This window comes from Sus scrofa, chromosome X, assembly GCF_000003025.6.
Source record: "Sus scrofa isolate TJ Tabasco breed Duroc chromosome X, Sscrofa11.1, whole genome shotgun sequence".
NCBI lineage: Eukaryota > Metazoa > Chordata > Mammalia > Artiodactyla > Suidae > Sus > Sus scrofa.
In genome coordinates this window covers 18,247,239-18,269,340 of record NC_010461.5, presented here as the reverse complement: position 1 = coordinate 18,269,340, position 22,102 = coordinate 18,247,239, and the positions used below count along the sequence as shown (strand labels likewise).

General features: G+C 42.1%; 1 protein-coding gene across 9 annotated transcripts in view; it reads right to left on the bottom strand.

Moving 5' to 3' along the window:
- PHEX (phosphate regulating endopeptidase homolog, X-linked) overlaps positions 1-22,102 on the bottom strand; it is a 221,590-nt gene that overhangs the window by 151,645 nt on the left and 47,843 nt on the right. For all 9 annotated transcript variants that reach the window (XM_021079391.1, XM_021079390.1, XM_013986002.2 and 6 more), the window contains 5 exons: positions 15,860-15,928; positions 12,706-12,822; positions 9,720-9,803; positions 8,162-8,307; positions 2,177-2,270 (listed from right to left, as the gene is read on the bottom strand). In XM_021079391.1, the coding sequence (XP_020935050.1) occupies positions 2,177-2,270; positions 8,162-8,307; positions 9,720-9,803; positions 12,706-12,822; positions 15,860-15,928 (510 nt within the window). The remainder of the gene's footprint in view (positions 1-2,176; positions 2,271-8,161; positions 8,308-9,719; positions 9,804-12,705; positions 12,823-15,859; positions 15,929-22,102) is intronic.

Here is a 22,102-nt window from a genome sequence, read left to right as displayed (position 1 = left end):
ACAAGGCAGACCAGGAGAACATGCCCCCCTGAGAACAACCCGCGAAGCATATTTACACTGTATCATAACAGAACACACTGGTAACCAAGTCAAAAACAGATGTAAATGTTTTTCCCATCTGTCCCAATTAAACCATTATAAGAAACATTTATAAACAAGTAAGGAAGTTCCAAAGCAGGACTTGGCAGGCTCAAGGGTTTATTCTTAGGGATGAAAGCAAAGAAATAAGTACCATTTAAGTTGTCCTTGTAGGCTGGGAGTTTGGAGCACTCAAAATGCAAGGAGAAGGCAGACAGCAAGGGAAGGAGGCTCTGAGAATGGCGGCTGGAGGTGTCCCTTGAACTGCGTTAGACCCAGGTTGTTGGTACAGAGCAAATGGGATTAACACTGACGTTCAGCTATTCTTTCTCTACTTTCTGATAGCACAACCCCTCTCAGAGGTGAAGAATGAACCTATTTTTAAAACCTCTAGAGAAAGAGATTCTACAACTCTCTTTGGCAATGCCATATCACATTTAGCACTTCATAATCAAGAAACATTTTCTCAGACCTAACCTCAAATTTTGACACACTACTTCTTACACCTCTATCTCTCATTCCCTTCATAGTGGGGACGGAAAGCAGCTGGGTACCATCTTTTATGCAATCCATAGGAGTTAAATATACACACAGACACAGATATATAATTTACTTGTTTTGTAGCTTAACCCTCTGATGTGACCTCAATATATACAGTCATTTTATGCTGCTCTCTACAAAGCTCAATATTCTAGTGACTTTAAGGGCCAAAATGTATCCAAAATAATTGTGCCACTATTCAAGAGTAATGACCCACTGAGAACTTCTCTACTTACCACTTTCTCTAGTAACTAAAATGTCTGTTAAATGAGATTATAGCTTACAAAATTTGCCACTACTTAACTCCAAACTGAGAGAAAATTAAAATATTTTTTAAAGTCACAGAAATTTTTAAATTTTTTTAAAAAGCCATAAAATCCTTAAGTCCTGTATTAGTAGGAGAACTACTCAGACAAAAGCCTCTGAAACAAAGAAGCTATGTAAGAGGAGAACAAGAATAGGAGAGAAGCGGAGTTCCTGTTGTGGCTCAGTGATAATGAACCCGACTAGTATCCATGAGGACACAGGTTCAACTCCTGGCCTTGCTCAGTGGGTTAAGGATCCAGCGTTGCCATGAGCTGTCGTGTAGGTTGCTGACATGGCTCAGATCTGGCATTGCTGCACCTGGGGTATAGGCCAGCGGTTACAGGTCCGATTGGACCCCTAGCCTGGGAACCTCCATATGCTGCGGGTGTGGCCCTTTAAAAAAAGAGAGAATGGGAGAGAAGCAAAGATCACAGGGCTGGTTAAGGAGGGGGAGAAATAAAGTGTTTCAGGTAGTTGAGCTACATCTCAGAAATGATTAATTTAAGGCCTCTTTGGCCCAGGAGAATTAGGACAAATTAAAAGACTGAAGGAGTTCCCTGGCAGCACTGTAGGTTAAAGATCTGTCACTATAGTGGATTGAGGAGCTGCTGTGGCGTAGGTTCAATCCCTGGCCCAGGAACTTTAACATGCTGCAGGTGAAGCCAAAAAAAAAAAATTAAAACAGATTTGTTTAAAAACATTAAAAAGAAAGAATGAAGATCCAGGTAGAGATAAAGACAAAACTCTACCCTTAAATTAAAGATGAAACTTTACCATCTAATACTTTTTTTTTTTTTTTTTTTTGGCCATGTTTGCAGCACGTGGAGGTTCCAGGGCCAGGGATCCAAGTTGCTGCAGTGAAAACACTAGATCCTTAACACACTGCACCACAAGGGAACTCCTATCATGTATATTTTGAATATTCAGAATACTGAAAATGAAAGATAATTACAAACATATCACCAAGAAACACTAAAAGTATAATTACAGTGACCCAGTTAAAAACATGGGGGAAAAGGAGAATAAACTGATAAAAAGGAGAGAGTGAAAACAACATGATGGGCCCAAGTATTTCCCTAAAGAGATAAAACAAAAAAAAAAAGAAAGAAAGAAAAGAAAATTAGAGCTCGAGCTGCAAAACTCCCTCTGTCCAATGCCTAAAGATGATTTTTATTAGATTAGTTAATATACAGATTGTTTCTGCAGGTAAAGTTATCCAGTGATGTAACATTGCAATCTTCTTAAAACTTACCCGTGAGAATTCCAGCCACCTATACTGAAAGCGCCTGCTTAGGTTTGGAATTCTGGAATAAACCATCCGCCACACCAAATAGTTGGCAATGGTCCTGTTAACAGAGAGAGGTGCACATTTACTGTACTGAGGGTGATATCTGATGCTCTGCAGAACGCCTTGGGAAAATCTGTTGGCAAAGCTCCATGGAGGGACCTCTTGCTCACACAAAACTGCAGAACTGTCACTTGAGATATGACATGAGATGATACAATGTCAATAAGCTCAACCCAAATTGGCTTGCTTTTCGCCACCTAATCCAGACAGATGATATGAAAATTCCAGCCCAGGTCTCAGCGTGAACATTTTGCTTTCCCTCTCAGGACATGGAGTCCACTGTTACGAAGCCCTTCATATCTAGAAATTGTCAAAACCTTTGAATTATTAGGTGACTTGATAAAATGCAGATGAATTCTTACCTTTGGAAACAAAATGCAATATACGAGTAATACCAATTATCTAGATAGGCACCCTGGTTACATACCTATCAGATGTATGAGCTTGGGCAAGTCACTTAAGCTCGCTGATTTTATCTTTCTTTGTCATATAATGAGGATGATCCCTTCATTCTAGGGTTATGGTGAAGTTAAATAACAAAATGCTTGACAGAATAATTCCAGATTTTTTTAAACTGTTGCTCACTGTCGAGCACAGGAACAACCCCAAGCATTCATGTCATGTCCGTAGCATATTTTTAAAAATCAGTTACATTTTGTTAAGTGTTGCCTTTTTCCATAAGCAAAAAGACTCCCTGACCTCAGAAGAATGGGTGATCTGAGTTAATTTCTAACTCAATACTGATGATGAATTTTTAATGACCCATCCCCTCTCAGCTGTGCCATTACCATAGTGACTAATAACACACATTCCTGAGACGGCTCTTGGGTCAGCCAGCCACGTGAGCAGCGTGACATGATGCTAGTAACTGGCCCATCAAGAACAACCTACTCTCATTTGCATGGCATGCTAACCCGGGGGCCACTCTTAGCAATTAAATTTACTTCAGCATATACAACCAATATTTGTAGTTATTTTACTTTATAGATACACAAGTAGACTAACATATCAGGAATTTTTTTTTTTTTTTGGTCTTTTTGTCTTTTAGGGCCACACCCACGGCATAAGGAGGTTCCCAGGCTAGGGGTCCATTCGGATCTGAAGCCATAGGCCTTCGCCAGAGCCATAGCAACACAGGATCTGAGCCGCATCTGCGACCTACACCACAGCTCACGCCAGATCTTTAACCCACTGAGTGAGGCCAGGGATCAAACCCAAGTCCTCCTGGATACTAGTCGGGTTGGTTAACTGCTGAGCCACAATGGGAACTCCCGTGGAATTTTTTAACAAATACAGAAATAAAAATTTTAAAAGATAAAATGAAATAAAGGTATCTTCAAAAGTCCTTAGTTAATCCTTCAAACACTTTTCGTTAATTCTTCAAGATACATTATCCACACAGCATTAGGTTAAAACAACAATGTAAATCACAAGGACCCACAGGGGACCATAATCATATTTTGTAATAACTTATAAGGGAAAAGAATTGAAAAATACATATATACATATATGTATAAGTGAATCACTTTACTATATACATGAAACTAATACAACATTAGAAATGAACTATACTTCAATAAAAAGTTAAGAAATTTTTTAAATTTTTAAAATGTAAATCAGTATCTCGTAGTCTTCCTGCTGATTTCAAAACATTCTGACCATATCCTTCCCAGATCTGGTTAGATCACCACTGTTTTTACCTTGTCATTTGGCCAGTCAAGGTGGCATAACTAGAGTGGGAGAAGGGCCACTTCTGCCATTTTCTTGCCATTCACTTTGTGCTTTAGTATTAGTAATAGCTTCAATACCTATTTCTCTGCAAGAATTTTTAAAATCACTTGTCCACTTTGTGAGGATTAAACCAATAATAAAATTCATAAATCTACAGGTTCATGTAAATTACTTGAGATTTTTCAATACATGGAATGAAAACTAACCAGTGAGAGCAATATTGTCCCACCTCATATAAGCCATGTAGATGAAATGAAGGATCCATGGCCATCTATATAGCAAAATTCAATATAATCTAGATGTTTTCTCAGTGGAAAAAATAAATAGATAGAGAGGTTCTAAAATTTTCTTCTCAGACCCAGTGGATCTTGCTGAGGTATGCACACTTCCCCTTGGAGACCACCACTCCCATCAGCAAAGTATAGCGCTTGTCCGTGGTCTTTTTTTTTTTTTTTTTTTATGGCCGTACCCACGGCATATGTTAGTTTCCAGGCCAGGGACTGAATCCAAGCCACAGCTGTGACCTATGCTGCAGCTGCAGCAACGCCAGATCTTTTAACCCACTGCACCAGGTTGGGGAGCTAACCCACACCTCTGCAAGCAACCCTAGACACTGCAGTCAGATTCCTAACCCACTGCACCATAGTGGGAACTCCTGCCCATGTTTTTTTGAGGAACTATAATAAACATGTAGTTTCGGGTCTCTTGAGTTCTCATCCCTAATCCTGCCCAAAATAAGAAGTGCTCACTGAGCACTTGCTGTTGGCTGATATCGTTCCAGGAACCATGAGGCATGTAAAGAGATAGGAATTGAGCACCTACATTCAGAGAACTTAGAGTCTAGTTGGGGGACACAGGATTTCAGGTTTCAGCTTGTCCATAAAAACGGGTTTTTTAATTGAACGGGATCCATGATAAGTACATAAGGGATCTTTCTTTCCTTCACTCATCCAGCACATTCTGAGCACTTGATATTTACTAAGAGTTCTAGATGCTGGGGAGATGGAAAGGTGAGAAAGCTATAGTTTCTAATCTCCTGGAGCTTTTAGCCGAGCAGGGGGAAAAAAAGCAAGCACATAAATATGATCTGGCAGACACCGGCACTCAAAAGTGCATGCCAGGCACCTGCCTGGAAAGAGTGTATCCCTCAAATGGAAGGATGAGAGGCAGCCCCGGGAGAGGTCAGGGCTTGGGCTATGCCTAAAGAATGGAAAGATGTGAAGCAAGAACATGAACTCTGGACAAGCTCAATCATGTAGGAATAGCTTATGTGCTGGAGGGCATGGTGAGCCAGGTCATCACTCTCAGAGCTCGGCAGAAAGGCCAGCTTCAGTGGGGAAGACACTGGCAGCCATTAAGGTTCAACATCTAGAATGTCAAAGGGGCAGAGCCTGACCCTAACACAAAGTCTGCATGTTCCTCAGCCTTAAAATACCGCTTTTGGAGTTTCCGTCATGGCACAGTGGAAACAAATCCGACTGGAGTTCCCATCATGGCACAGCAGAAGTGAATCCGACTAGGAACCGTGAAGTTGTGGGTTCGATCCCTGGCCTCGCTCAGTGGGTTGAGGATCTGCCACTGCCGTGGGCTGTGGTGTGTGTTGCAGACGCGGCTTGGATCTGGCATTGCTGTGGCTGTAGCATTGCTGTGGCTGTGGCGTCGGCCGGCAGCTGGAGCTCCAATTGGACCCCTAGCCTGGGAACCTCCATATGCCCAAATGCGGCCCTAAAAAGTAATAATAACAACTAATAATAATAGTAGTAATAAATACTGCTTTCTGGGTGTGAGAACCGTGCAGGATCCATAGCTACAGATTCAAAGGAGGTCCATGGCCAACAATACATTTCCATGAATTCAAAAGATAATCCCTCAAGGGGGCTCTGATGAGCCAGATTAACTGGGGAAGTTGTTAGGATGGGGCCTGACAGTGGCAGTAAAGAGGCAGCATGATGGAAGTATGTTGGGGTTTTAGATATTTCAGCCTTTCCTGCTCCCTTGAAATGATACCGTGTAAGCTATCTTATTTTCTCCATAACCCCCACAGCACTGCCATAGGAGAGATGTTATTTTACACAGAAGGAAACTTGAGGTCTGGAGCCCTTAAATAACACCTCACAATCCCATAGCCAGCCGGCCTCCAACATAATAGAATCACCTGGGGAGTTTGTAAAGTCCAGATGCCCAGGCCACACCAGCCCAATTAAATCAGAATGTCTAGGGTCGGGCCCAGGATAAATACTGTTTTTAAGTTGCCCCCAGTGAAGCCCAATGGGCAACCAAGTTGGCGAACGGGTGTAATAAGTGACAGAGGCTAGACCACACCAAAGGTATGTCTGGCTCTAAAGCCTCTGTACTTCTCCCCACGCTACACAGTGAAGGATTAACCCCTCCAGTTCTGCCAAGATTTCCTGGCCAGTCACAGAGACCCCCAAACACTCTGACAAAGGCACTTCACCAAAATCTGTGTGTATGAAGAGAAGAATAGCGTGTGATGCCTTCAAAGGCCAGGCATTCCCCAGCCGACAGCACAAGAACAAGATCTCTGAGAGCTGAGGATGCAACACAGGAAGCTTGCACAGGTAGACAATGGCACTGATGAGTCGATCCAGCGTGTTATAAATATACTGAGAGAACGCCGGGCGCACAGCTCTGGAGTGCTAATATTACCACGCCAGGAACAGATCTCTCCATAATGACTGAATTACTGCCACTTAACACCCAGATGCAAGGAAAAAAAAAAAAAAACGAAACAAAAATAAGACCAGCAATAGTCCTTGAAAATAACACACACTTTTTTTTTTTTTCAAAAGCATTTTCAGCAGTATGGTAATTTCCCCAAATGGCAACAAATAAAGTGGAGAAAAGCAAAGTATTTCAGGAAAGACTCCACCACCAAGAAAGCAACATGAAATTACTTCCCAAAGCCTCTGCCCAGGAAATTTTTTTTTTTTTTTAAGATTTTCCTAGAGCGCCCGTCATAGCTCAGTGGAAATGAATCTGACTAACATCCGTGAGGACACAGGTTTGATCCCCGGCCTCGCTCAGTGGGTTAAGGATCTGGCGTTGCTGTGGCTGTGGCGTAGGCTGGCAGCTGCAGCTCTGATTCAACCTCTAGCCTGGGAACGTCCATATGTCGCAGGTGTGATCGAAAGAAAGTTTCAGGAAATTTCCTTCTGGTGCAGCATGTTAAGGATCCAGCATTGCTGCAGCTGTGGCACAGACCACACTGTGCTGCGGGTTTGATCCCTGGCAGAGGAACTTCCACATGCCGCTGAAAAAGAAAATAGCATCTGAAAAAGAAAAATAGCTCTTCAAAAGTGTCTAAGTGTTTTCACAGGTGGGGATGAATGCTAAATTTTATTCCTCAGACTTCTGCAGTTGCTTTTTAACATAGTTCCTGACAAAAAAAGCCTTGTCTAAGTCCAAATAAGAAAGTATAATTTTTAACCATAGCCCAGCAATTAGCCCGGCAAATTGTCTTTGTGAACTAGTTGACCTTCCTATGCTTCAATTTCTGTAGTCAAATCTGAACAGCTCGATGAAGATGTAAAATTCTCTTTCCTGAACATTTTTAGCATCTCCTTGTTTTGTAGTGCTAAAGGAACAAAGCAACAAAATTTAAAACATTCTTTAAAATAATAAAAATCTGACAGTTCCTGATGTTTCACCACTGCAATTTTTCCACAGCTCTCAGAGTGGTCTTACGTCTTTTCAATATCAACACTTCGGTTTATTGCCACAAAGTGACTTATTGGCTAAAAAGAAACCGGGGCAGGGGGTTGGGGGGAAGACAGCAAAAGACAAAGAATGAACTGGGAGGGGAAAAAAAGATGTTCATATTGTTCATATAGAAATCTCAGAAAATAACAACATTATATAACTAGTTCCCAAAACTAATAAACAATTTAGGCTTTTAGAGAGAAAAGTATGGAGAAAGACCAGAAATAAGGGGCAAAAACATTGTATATCTTTTGTCATCATAGCAAATAAATTACACGAGATGATGGTTTTAGCCAATCTGTCCCGAAGGGCACCACAACTTTCCTTAAGACTCTTTTGATGTAACTTTCTTTAAAAACAGTTTTCAAAGGACATGAGAGGGAAGGCCTTATAATTCAAAAGGAAAAGTCATAGTAAAATGCACAAGAAAGCTCTTACTTCTTCCTCTCAGAGCCTAAGATCCTAAACAAATCCTTAAAGTACTGAGGGACACGGACCACGACATTCTCGGAGGGGCCAAGGTCTTTCAGTTCAGGGTAGAGTCTGACATCGATGACCTTCTTGATGTAGCCCAGCCAGTCAAACTGAAGAAAAAGAGAGAGAGAGAGAGAGAGAGAAAAGGTGAAAGAATTTCTGCTGGGCAGCAAGCGAGGAGAAAGGCAAACAGCATCAATTGAACAGCCATTGCATGTGACTTCAGACCAAATCAAGAGGCAAGTGCTCAAATCTAGAAAATAAAGGCCTCATCACTGTCACCCAGACCAGCCTTACTGCCTGAATGATAAGTGGAACATGGATTCCAAATCATCCGTGTACAGACCACGCATGCGCACACACACTCCCCTGCCCCCCCAGCACTCCCGCTCCCCCCTCCTTCCTCCACTCTCCCCCTCCCCCTCTCCCTTCCTCCCCCTTCTCTCCTGTGCTCTCCCGCCCTCTGGCACTAGGCCCCACCTCCCTCCCCACCACACTCTCCTGTGCTCATTCACTCTCCCACCCACAGAGACACAGATGCCCCATTGCATTTCTGGTCTTCCCTCTGGCACAGCCTTTCTTACACAGAGGGAAACAAGCACCAACAAAAAGTAACATGTGTCCCCTCTTCTTGGCATTTTTACCCAGCTACCCCCAAAGTCATTTCCAATCTTTTTCCCTTCTTTTTGTCCCTTGCCTGCCTCAACTATTGAAATGGAAAACCAGTTACTCACCCCATGCCCCAGTCCTACTCAATAAGAAATAAAGGGAATACATCTAGGAATATTCTAGAAAGGCTTTGGTTTTTTTCTAGTTAGACATGGCCCTCACTGGTGCTGCCTGCCCTGATGGCAGAAGAGACAAATGCAGCTGTAGCAGCCATCTTACAACCCTGAGTCATCAAAATGAAGTCAAAAGCCAACACACTGAGAAGAGTGCAGTGGAAAGAAAGAATCAGGATCTTTGACAACACTGTGCAATAGCTAAACCACCACGAATGGCCACTTATGTCTAGACTTTTGTCGCATAGGAAAACAAGCTTTGGAGTTTCCCTTGCAGCTCAGTGGAAACAAACCTGACTAGTATCCATGAGGATGCAGGTTCAATCCCTGGCCTCACTCAATGAATTAAGGATCTGGCATTGCTGTAATGCTCTGAGCTGTGGTGTAGGTCACAGATGCAGCTCAGATCCCACAATACTGTGGCTGTGGCGTAGGCAGGCAGCTGCAGCTCCGATTTGACCCCTGGCCTGGGAACCTCCATATGCCGTGGGTGCAGCCCGAAAAAGAAAAAAAAAGAAAACAGGCTTTAAGTTTTTAAGCCACTCTTGCAAAAGTTTTTCTCTTCCCTATAGCAGAAAGCATCCTAATGCACAGACAAGGGCTATTTTATGTGATGACAAAGATGATGATAACCCAGAAGGCCAAGGGTAGGTTCTATGAGACAAAAGTTTACATACAGGTGAAAGAGAATTGCTTGTCAAACGACCAGGAAATACAATTCCTGGATTGTTTTCACCAACCTGGGGGATCATAGCACTCAGCTGGGAAATGTTCATTTTGTTGTACATGGCCTCACTGGTTCGGTTTTCATGTGGAATCATTATCTGTTGAAAAAAGACTTTGGTTATTTTTTCAAATGAGCCATTTCTTATAGCATGACTACTTTCTACAGGTGTCGAAACATCTGCATAGTATCATAAACTTTTTCAAGATTTTGGCATGGAGCCAAACCTGGGAGAGAGTGAAAAAAGATGGCACTTGAGGCAAGATGAAGAGAATAAAAACAAACTTTCCTGTCCTGTTCAGGGTGAAACACTGTCCTTGGTACAAAAATAACTACTGGAATCCCTCCCTAACCTGTAACATGGATGGGAAAAAAATCTACTGGCTTGGGTTTCACAATCAAAGTAAGGTCAGGCAATGGAGACAAACACCCCACCTTCACCTGTCATGTCCAGGTAATGACCTCAATAATTCATGGAGTAGAGGCCACCCCTGCATTCCCAGGGCAACATTCTTGGTAAAGAGCACTAGACCATCTGGACACCACTGCCACCCGTGATCGTTCTGTCTACTGCCCTCACTTCCCCTCTTCTCTCTCTTTTCTCTGGTCTTGAGATTCCCTGGCCGCTGCTAGCGAATGGGTTCAGTTACCACCCAGACTTATTTCCAAGCCTGCATCTCCAGCCCTGATTCTTCACACTTTCTCATACTTAAGCTCTTGGCCATTTTCACACCACCAAATCTAAGCTTCTAGCCTCTGCCATATTTAATCTAAGAAGAATGGCAATCATCACCTTCCTCAAGGGCCATCTTAACCACCTCCCTGGACAGGCAGTAGCTCCCCAGACCTCTGACCACATCATGATTTTGCCTTAAGGCCCTCCATCATCTGATGTCCTTGCATTAACTTGTCACCTTTCAGCAGGTTAAGTATTCAGCATTGTCACTGCAGTGGCTCAGATTCAATCTGTGGCCCTGGAACTTCCACATGCCATGGGTGTAGCCAAAAAAAAATCCCAAAATCCCGAGAACCACATAATCAAGAAGACCTCCCCTTATGCACACATCTGTCAAGCTGGGATTGGTTAAATGCACACTTCCATGACTATATTTACCAGGATTCTTTTGGGGTTTGACTAGGTTGTCCTGCTGACCCAGCTTCAGTAGTTTCCCTAGGATTACCCAGCCCACTAATTCTGAATGTCCCTATTGAGCTGGGATGTAAGAAACAGAGGTGAGTATTACTGGCTGGCCAAAAACCCACACGCCATGAATTTTTCAGGACAAAATCAGAGAAGGCTGAGTAGCAGGCATCTATCCCCTGTTTTCTAAATGTTTCGGGGCCCTCAGCTTCTCCGTCCTCACCCTCAACAGGAGAGACTTGATATAGCTTACAAGCAGCTTCCTGGCTCCATGTGCATCTCTGCCCCAGAGCATGTCCACACTCCTCCTCCCTCTCCTCAGCCTCGCAGGCCCAGGTTGGAGCCCTTTGGCCTCAGAGCTGTTTTCAGCTCTCTGCCAGCTACTTCCCCCACCCATTGATTTGTCACTTCATTTAGCCTCTTGACAAATCCCAGTCTTGCCTCAGCCCAGCTGTTTCTAGTTCCCTTTTGGTCCAAATCCCTGGCTCAAGGCAAGGCCTTTCCCTCTGTATCAGAGCTTCAGTCCAAATTAGATCTTTGGGTCTCCTATTTGCCTGGGAAGGGACTCCAGATGGCCTCTAGATATGGCTTAGAGGCATAGTTTTTGACTCCAGAACATCTGCAACAGTCTTTGCAGTCTTCAAAGGTGACATGCAGGAATGAACTTTCTGCGCTGTGTGTAGGAGTTTGGAGAGAGATACCCACGGACGCCAGGGCAGCCAAGAGGCCGATTTCTTCTGATCCTGCTCATGAGCCCACTTCTCACCTCAACAACGCACCACCACCTCACCAAACACAAAACCAAGCAATACTTGGACTCCCACACACTTCAGGATTTTTGCCAACTTCTGTTATAAAAGACTACCATCCAATATGCAACAGTTTCTTGACAACAATAGCATTTTTTTTTTCACTACAAGGTATCTCCACCAGCAGATTTCACCATATTTGTTCCCCCTGTTCCTGGAAATGCATAACGATTTTACACTTTGGTTCTTCCAGAAAAAAAGTTACTCTTCTTTCTTTTTTTTAAGGGTCATACCCAAGGCATATAGCAGTTCCAAGCCAGGGATTAAATCTGAGCTGCAGCTGTGACATACATCACAGCTGCCACAATGCCAGATCCCTTAACCCACTGCACCAGGTTGGGGATCAAAGCCATGACTCTGTAGCAACCCAAGCCATTGCAGTCAGATTCTTAACCCACTGTGCTACAACAGTAAGTCCTAAAATAATTTAGAAGGTGACTTACACAGAACATACAATATGACACATCAACATTCATTTAAGTGGGGCAAGAAAAGAATGAAAAACCGGATTAGGTACAAAGTAGCACTATAAAAGTGGCTAATAAATGCTTGCCAGCCTGCCCTATACACTTTCTACATCAAATTTTGCATCCAATATGGGCAGGTGGGACTTCCCAAACCCCAAACGTAGATCAGACTGACGCTGTATAGGAATAGTGTTAAGAGTAGACTAAACTTAAAAAAAAAAAAAAAAAGAATCTTCTACTCAAGCCAAATCAGTAAGGATTCATTAAACATATATTCTTCAGTTGAAGCCCAACAGGAGTTTCGCTAGGAAAACATAGTCAGAGTCTCTCCCTGCCACTGTTCCTTGGCCATACCTAAAGGAGCATGTGGACACAGAATGGGCTTCAAGAAGAGAGGTGAAAGGAATGCAGAGCTCTTCTTTCTGTCATGGTTTTTCTTCCTGTGTCTTTCCAGAAGGGGATGCTATTAGTTCTACCTTGGACCCAAAGGAAAATGCCACAGAATGATTTTTATATATTTTTTTTCATTCTGGGTTACTGCCTTTAAAACAAAGAAAAGAAAAATTTTTTTAAATTAAGACTTACCTCAGCTATCTTAATTTCCAATCTAAGTACCGACTTCATGTCATGCTCTGCCCGGGAGCTATTAGCTCCCAAAAGCACGGCAGTATCCACCATGAACTTGTAAAGGGCATCTCGATACTGTAAGAGATAAAGAAGCAAGGTGACCATGACAACAGCCTATTAGGAAGTATGTTTCAGGGACACAGAAGAGCAGAAACAGCAGGTGGAAACAAATGCCCTTCATTTTTCCGTTTTGTATACAATGTATGGTAGGGGCATTATGCAATACCAACCACCTACCCACACTTTAGGACAAAGAAGAAGATGGCTACTTGCGTACCATTTCCATAAGAGACAGAGATGTCCAGCCACCAAGGATCAAGAGAACTAGTTTTCTGGCAACCAGCGATATTATGGATACATGAAACATCTCCAAATGAACCCAGAATAGAAAGTTAAAGGTCAGACTCCTCTTTTGAGGCAAGTGAGGCTTTAATAAAATAATGGGAAAGAACTATTGCTACAAACAGGAGGAATGATCCATGAAGACCACTGAGAACTGCGGTTTATTTTCTTCCAGTTCAATGTACCCACCTCCACACTCAAAACCAAAGACTGGCCATCGAAGCCCTATGTTTTTTCAGTTTTGTATGGTTTTTACAATGTTCTCCTCACTAGCTCAGGGGGAAAAGAAGGGAAAGAAGACAAAGACAATGAAGAGAAACCCACCAAATACAGAATTTCTTTCTGGCATTTTCAGGCTATTCACATGATACTGGAAGGGGACCTTACTTTGTGGGAATTAAAGAATCTTGTTAGTGGTCAGCTCTCTTTTCAGATGTATTTGTGAAAACTCAATACAGCAGGTATTAAACTGTTTCACAGTTATGTTTGGAATAAGGTTTCCTAATGTATATCTTGATTCTATATAGCTATTCTTATGATGTTTATAATCTCAAGATCTATATGGTGCTTCACATAGAGTGGGCCCTTAATAAATATTTGTTTAATCAGTAAGCAAGCTTTGCCCATAGTCTTAATTAGAAATGTTTTACAATTCCCAGTTCAATTCCAAAAATATTTATTCAATCAATACATATGCAAGATGTCTTGCTAGACCTTCTATGTACATAGTGGGGTGGGGTAGTACAGACAAACAATTAAAGACCGCTTGAGTCTGGTTTCCGAATGCGATCCTGTGAGGGAGATAAACATGCCATTACTAACACTAGTAAGACCAACATAAGGTCCTTAATAAAGGTGCTAAGTGCTTGGAAAATCGAGAACTAGAGAATTCCAGCCTCAAAAATCTGGGGACAGAGCTTTTAAAGGAGACAGGTGAGGAGTTCCCATTGTGGCTCAGTGGGTTATGAACCCAACTAGTATCCATGAAGATGCAGGTTTGATCCCTGGCCTCGCTCAGTGGGTTAAGGATCTGGCATGGCTGTGAGCTGTGGTGTAGGTCAAGAGATGAGGCTTGGATCTGGTGTTGCTGTGGCTGTGGTGCAGGCCAGCAGCTATAGCTCCAACTCAGCCCCTAGCCTGGGAACTTCCATATGCCACAAGTGCAGTCCTAAAAAATGAAAATTAAAAAAAAATAAATAAATAAAGGAGACAGGTGAGAAATCCTCCTGTGAAATGTGTGGGCTGTCTTTGTTTGGGAAAAAGTAAAAAATAGATGAGACAGGAATTCCCATTGTGGCTCAGCAGGTTAAGAAACTAATATCCATGAGGATGTGGGTTCAATCCTTGGCCTAACTCAGTGGGTTAAGGATCCAGCGTTGCCATGAGCTACAGTGTAGGTCACAGATGGGGCTCAGATTTTGCATTATTGTGGCTGTGGCATAGGCCAGCCCCTGTAGCTCTGATTTGACCCCCATAGCCTGGGAACTTCTATATGCCACAGGTGCAACCCTAAAAAGAAAAAAAAAAAAAAAGATGAGACAGCAAAGGTGGTTTGGGACCACGTCATGAAGAGGCCTTGAACTCCCTCTAAGGAATTTATGGCCTAACTGGTGAGCAAAGGCACACTGGGAGCTGTGCTTTGAGAAGAGAACTTGTCAAGTGGCGATAAGGAGGCAATGGAATGAGGGGGAGGAGAGAAGAGTTAAAAGACTTTAGGATCTGCTTAGGGCAGTTAAGGCCAGAAAGGAGGTACCAAGTGGAAGAGAGGTTTTGCAGGCAGAGTCTACAGGACTGATCGGCTATAGGGCGGTGAGAAAACTTCAAGCCCAGTTGCTTAAAGGATGGTGACCACAGCAGAAACAGAGGTGACCCCCAGACTGGCACAAGTTCGTCCTCTCCACTTTCAAGAAGGAAAACTAACCAACCTTCTTCGATAAGTGTCCTCAGCCAGAAAGTTGCCTGGGGTCTTGGTCAACTTCCTGCCCTCCAGAGCCTTCTAGAAATAGGCTTTCCTATCAGCAAAGAAGCAGGGATTTCTACCACAAGCCAGCGCTTCCCAATCTAAGGTCCTGCATCTCAGGCTGGGCCAGAAACCCAAGAGCGCCCTGGTCAAGGGTCTTCTGGGTCTAAGGCGCCTTTGGAAGTTCAACAAAGCTTCCAAAATGAATTCCAAGTGTTAGCAAAAAGAACCAGCTCTAATCCAATCTCCAGGAGAATACTAGGTTTCCAGGCCAACCCAAGAAGTGCGAACCGATTGGTCCCATCTCATTCTCATCAACCTTACATTAACCTGGGGCACCAGTTAAGAAAATAGATTCCTCGGCCCCCATTTCAAGTCTACTAAATTGGACTTGCCATGGCTGAGGCCCAAGAATCAACACCGAATAGAAGCTTCCCAGGTGATCGGTAAGCAGTACATTTTGGGAACCAGTGGTCAGCTGGGGGTCCATCCCCACACTTTTGCAATGTATTGTGAGCTCTCCGCACTTCTGAGGAGTGGCTGCAAGCTCATTCCTTGGTCACTCCTTTTGGGTGTGCTGTCTTCCCAGCTCGACTACAAGGGCACTGAGCACAGGGACTGGTAAGCCTTCATTTCCAGATTTCTAGAAAACAGGAAGTGTCATTTATCTGCCTGGATAAAAGGTCTTTGCTTCCTACATTGAGAATATGGTCATCAATACCCACACTGCTCAATTCCAGTAAAGATCTTAGAACAACTTGTGAATCTACCAATGACCGACAAGGTGTAGAGTTGATGAGTAAAACTTACAGACTTGGCTTCTGTGCTATTATCAAGGTAGTCTTCCCTCACAGCCAGGGAGAGTGCTGCTTGGTCCAGCTGTTGAAACAAAAAACAAAGCACTCTGCTTACACTTTAAATCCTTAAGTACCATGTTAACAGAAGTCATGAGCTCTGCATCCCAGCCATATTTTGCACATGTGCCACCTTAACAAAAACAACTCATTACAGTCAGAGCTACCTGCAAACAGGCACAATGACAGATATCAGAGGCCTGGCCCTGCTTCCCTCATTCATGGTTTCTAATCCTTCTGAGGCTCTAGCAATACTGAATAGTCAGTTCCCATTGTGGTGCAGCCATGAAGATGTGGGTTCGATCTCTGGCCTCTTTCAGTGGGTCGGGGATCCAGCATTTCCATGAGTTGTAGGGCAGGTCACAGACGCGGCTCAGATCTCGAGTTGCTGTAGCTGTGGTGTAGGCCAGTAGCTGTAGCTCCGATTTGACCCCTGGCCTGGGAACTTTCATATGCCTCAGGTACAGGCCTAAAATGCAAAAAAAAGGAGAAAAAAAACTGAGTAGCATCAAAGCTATCTGAGAGGGAATAGATCTTAGAGATTATCTGAGTTTCTCCCTTATTTGATATTGTTGAAGAAACAAAATTCACAGAAGTGATGTGAATTCCCAAGGTAACACAGGTGGGCAGAGCTCAAAGGAGAATATTTGTCTCCTGTTGCCATTTCCACTACTTTTCTAATTGTAATATTTGGCAAAATACCTATGTGGATAAAGCTGATTAATCAGATTTTACACCTCCCTGTCCCTAAAATACTATAATGCATCAACTGTTTTTATCTGAAAGAAATCAAATGATAATTTCGTTTTGAGAAATCTTTGCAAACTTAAGAACCCTCTCTAGAAAGTTTAGGATAGGTGATAAAAATACAAATAATAGGAGTTCTCTAGTAGTACAGAGGGTTTAGGATCCAGTGTTGTCACTGCAGCAGCTTGCATCACTGCTGTGGCAGGTTCGATCCCTGGCCGAGAAACTTCCACATGCCACAGGTGGGGCCAAAAAAACACACAACTAATAATCAGACAACTAAACAACTAAAATTGTTACTACAGAAAAGTATAACATAATTTCTTGAATTAAAGCTTTCAGTACTAAAGGCAATCAAAGGGAAGAAGATAATCTTTTCCAAAAACAACTAGAACAACTAGACATTCATTTGCAAAACAAACAAAAAAAGGAATCACAATTTGTACAAAAATTAATTCAAAATGGAACACAGTCCTACATGTAAAAATAAAACTAAAACTTCTAGGAGAAAACACAGGGAAAAATATTTGACCTGGGGTTAGACAAAGAGTTCTTAGGTATGACATCAAAATCAGATCCATAAAAGAAAAAATAAATTGGATTTCATAATGATTTAAAATTTTTGCTCTGTGAAAGACATTGTTTAGAGAATGACAAAGACAAGCTACAGACAGGGAGAAAATATATGAAAATTACATATATGACAAAGGACTTGTATGCAGAATATATAGAGAGACCTCACAACTCAATAAGAAAACAAACAATCCAACTTAAAATTGGAAAAAAGAACTCAACAGATACTTCACCAAAGAAAACATTGAGATTGAAAGTAAATTCATGAAAACATGCTGAACATCACTATTCATCAGCAAAATGTAAATTAAACCTACAATAAAATACCACTATACATCTACCAGGATGGCAAAAAAACAAAAAACTGCTAATACCAAGTGCTGATGAGGCTGTGGAAAAACGGAATCACTCATACACTGTTGGTAGAAAAGCAACATGGCAGAACCACTTTGGAAACCAGTTTGACAGTTTCTTGTAAAGTTGAACATACACCTACATATGACCCAGCAATCTCACTTCCTATTTATCTAAGAGAAATAAAATCTATGCCCACACAAAAACCTGCATGTAACTTCCTTCATTATTGCCAAAAACTGGAGACAACTCAAATATTCTTCAACTAGCAAATGGATAAACTGTGATGCACAATGGACTACTACTCATAAAAAGGAATGAACTACTGATACATGCAACAACCTGGGCAAATTTTAATCACATTATATAAAAAAAGTAAAACTACAGGGATAGAGGACAATATTTAGGGATGGGGAAAGTGGTGACTACAAAGGGGCAACATGGGGTAAATTTGGAGGGAGTGATGGAACTATTCTCTTTCATGATTGTGGTGGTGATTACATGATTTCATGCATTTGTAAAACCTTAAGAGACCTGTGTTTCACAAAAAGTGAATTTGACTGTATGTAAATTTTTAAATAAATTTTAAAATTTTTGTAAGTTCCAGACCTTTATCTAAAACTATGGCTGTTCTTTCTTGAGTATCAGCAACTGTCCAAAGACTGAATAAAACTGATCCCAACAGGAGATTTTCTAACTTAAATCTTATTCACACACTAAAAACTTTACATCACATTAATATAAAATATAAACAAATTAAAAATTAATAGCACCTGAATAAAAACTGAATCCTGTATGGCCGTATTAGTTTATACGCCTTTACACTGTTTTGATCTATCTCCTCTACTTTCTTCTTCATCTTACTATAATCTCAAATGTTTTTTAATACATAAAATCTGTATAGGATATTTGTCTATGAAAATCTCCTTTATAGGCAACAAATTCTACATAAAGGCCAAATTAAGAGTTAATGGAGTTAATGAAAAACTCAAGGAAAAGTACTGCTCTTATTTCTCTTATTTCAAAGGGGAAAAAGATATTTTCGTAACATTCATCTTGTCTGGGTGTACTGCTAAAAACCTCAAATTACTGTGTTCAATCTTCTTCTCTAATTGGCCCCAAACAACCAAGGCATAAGCCAGCCTGGCTTCATCCTATTCCAGTTCTCAATGGACCACCATTTCTTCCAAAAATTAAGTAAGCCAGGAACATGAAACACAATATTATGATTAAGATGTTTTGGCCTTCAATTAGATTTGGACCACTTGGACAATTTTTGAGCTTCGGTCTCAAAGGAAAGGAAACTGTGTAGACAATATCAAGAAAGCCAAAGCTTCCCTCTGACAAAATGAAGTTAAATCCACTTCCCGTAAGAGTTTAGATGATTCAAGTGAAGTTATTGGACCTTTCTTAAACCAGATTGCTATGGTATCTAGGGAACATCTCAAATACACCAAAGATTCTGAATAAGGTCAGTCAACTAAATCTCATTAGAAACATACAAACTCTGGAGGCAAAAAGCGTTCTCAAGAGGCTAATATTAGGACACTATGTTTTTTTTTTCAAACCTCACATTTATAACTGCCCTTAATACTGCAAGAAGAAAAAATAGGTATTTAGGAAATCCAATACATTGCACTGAAATGTGTATTTTTTTTCTCCGGCTGCAATAAACCACAGGTTAGGAAATAAAGTAGTTATACAAAAAGAAGCATCTTATGAAATGGGATGTAGAAAAAGAACAAAGAAATTAGAAAAACTTCGGAGTTCTTATTGTGGCTCAGCAGTAATGACCCTGACCAGGACCCATGAGGACATGGGTTCGATACCTGGCCCCGCTCTGTGGATTAAGGATCCAGCTTTGCCATGAGCTGTGGTATAGGCTGCAAATGTGGCTCGGATCTGGCATTGCTGTGGCTGTGGCATAGTCCAGCAGCTGAAGCTCCTATCTGACCCCTAGCCTGGGAACTTCCATGTACCACAGGTGTGGCCCTAAAAAAAAAGAAAAAAAAAAGTTTGAAAAACTTCATTTCCAAGACAGTCTGTCCTTGTCATCCTTATGGATTTTGCTCAGAATTACACAAATGCAGGCCACTGGGTGACAATGACTTTAAGTCACTGTTTTAGTAACACACTAAGATGACTCTGGCCTTCTGAACACTCTTTCGGGATCATGTACAACCAAAAGCCTTTTTTTGACCCTTAAATCCTCATTCTTGCTATCTCCTTATACAAAATAAACTCCAACCCACGGAGCAAGATATGTTGCGACATTAACTTCTGTTGTTTCCTATATTTCCATATTTCCTTTCTCCTATTTAAGCCCGTGGCAAATTCTGTGCCATCCTGCCACAGGGGAGCTTTACAGAGGACCATTGGGTGGGTGTGGGCAAGCCTGCTTGCCCAACTGCATGTCCTTGGCATGGGAATACATCAGCCCGTTGGAAAGGTGCTTTTTTCCTTCACCCAAAGGTGCCACCTGCTCGCCCAACAGTATGCCTTCCCAAAAGACTCCTTTTTCTTATCCTCACAGATTTGTGGTATTAGAAAAGCTAAGAACACCGAGGAAAATAGAATGTGATGGAAAAGGAAGTCTAAATACATTGAGGGAGAAGAGTTTGGGATAAGAGAGAGCTCTCCCAGAGCAAAAAGAGGATTCTGCAGGAAGCCAAAGAAGTCACAGCTTCTTGTGAGCAGAGGGACCAATCAACAGCCCCTAGAAAATGTCAGGATTTAAGAGAGAACAGGAGGCCCAGGGCCCCAGCAGCAGAAGGGCACACTTGAAGGGGCCACATGGGCTGGGATGGCAGGTTTCTTTTCAGAAAGAGGTAAGTGATGATTGGAGGGTCTCCCAGGAGCCTATGAGAAGGATGAGAAACGGAGCAGCTGAGAGGTTGGGAAGGTTCCATTTCCAGCTAAAAGGTGGGGCGGGAGCTTAGGTCAGAGATGAGACCGACTAAAGGAAATGCCTATTTCTCGCACATCTGAACTTGAGATCTGAGAGACGTTTGGCACAAAAACTGAAGAGGAACATTCCCCAAATGGCTCTGTGTACCAGTATCCTATAAGCTGTCTCCAAATTCATCTCATTTAAATCTCACAGCAGGAGTTCCCATGTGGCTCAGTGGGTCAAGGACTCCATGCAGTCTCCCTGAGGATCCAGGTTCAACCCCTGGCCTCCCTCAGTGGGTTATGGATCCAGTGTTGCCACAAGCTGCTGCGTAGGTCACAGATGTGGCTCAGACCTGCCGTTGCTGTGGCTGTGGCACAGAGTGGCAGCTGTAGCTCCAATCAGATCCGCTAGCCAGGGAACTTACATGTGCAAGGGTGCAGCCCTAAAAAGAAAAGAAATCTCACAGCAATGGTGAAAAGTAAATTCTAAGTCACTCTTCGTTACACATGGGGAAAATTACCCTGGGAGAGGTGAAACAATTTGCACAAACACATTCAATGAGTAAATCATAAAGCCAAAAAATGAATACCAAAGCCTACTCTTTTTTCCACTTACAGCAATGGTTTGCAAACTAAGGTCCACAAAACCTAAAAGGTGCTTCGGGGGCTCCAAATATTAAGTGAGATTTTTTTATAGTTTTGACTATTTCTAATAAAAGCAACACTCACAAGTTCTATAACTTTGGTAGCCATTGATACACTAGTTTTTGTTACCAGGTTCATGCAGAGCTCAGAAGCTTTTCTTTCCTACCAGTATCCAGACACAGGCTTGAACTTCTGGCAGCTGTGTCATGATGAGGAAGGCTGTAACCCTAATTTGTTAACTCAGGTGTGTGAATATTCACTCAAGAGCAGGGACATAATTAAGTAAACGTGCACTGCACCCAAATGCCAAGCCCCGTATCAAGAGAGAATAATAATAATACACTCTAAAGGTTTTCTATTTCTGTGATTTAAATATCAATGTATCATTAATATTTTCTGATCTGATAAAGAACAGAATTGGGGGAAAAAATGATCAGTTCAACAAAATGTTCATTGCTAAAGTGGAAGCAAAAAAAAAAAAAAGGATCAAAATAACAAAACAATTTAAGTGCTATCTGCAGTCCAGCCAAGCTCTTTCTTTGATAAAACTTTTACTGTTGGCAGTTTTCTGACAGTCTCCTGATTTCACCAATGCGATCCTCCACCTCAGGGTGTGTCCTCATGGCCCAGGCTTTTATAGGGGAGATGTTTCTTTCCCAACAGAAAACGCCACCAAGCACTTAGAACAAGTTTGGCCATACCTTTCGAAAAGAAGGACGAGCAATTCAAGACTGAACTTGACAATGAAATTTTAGGCATGTGCACAAGGTGTTAGTGAGAGGAAAACAAAGAATCACAGCACATGTTCACTTCTTTGTCAGGGGAATAAGGAGAGGAAGGGCAGCTCCCTAAGGCCTCTGCAGATCTCTCCCCACTGCAGTTCAGGGTCCCACGAGTGCGCAGGGTAGACGTGAGAAGCCAACCACAGATCACTTGAAACTCACTCGCCAGCTTCTGGAAAGGCTGACAAACCAGCTTGTTCATGATT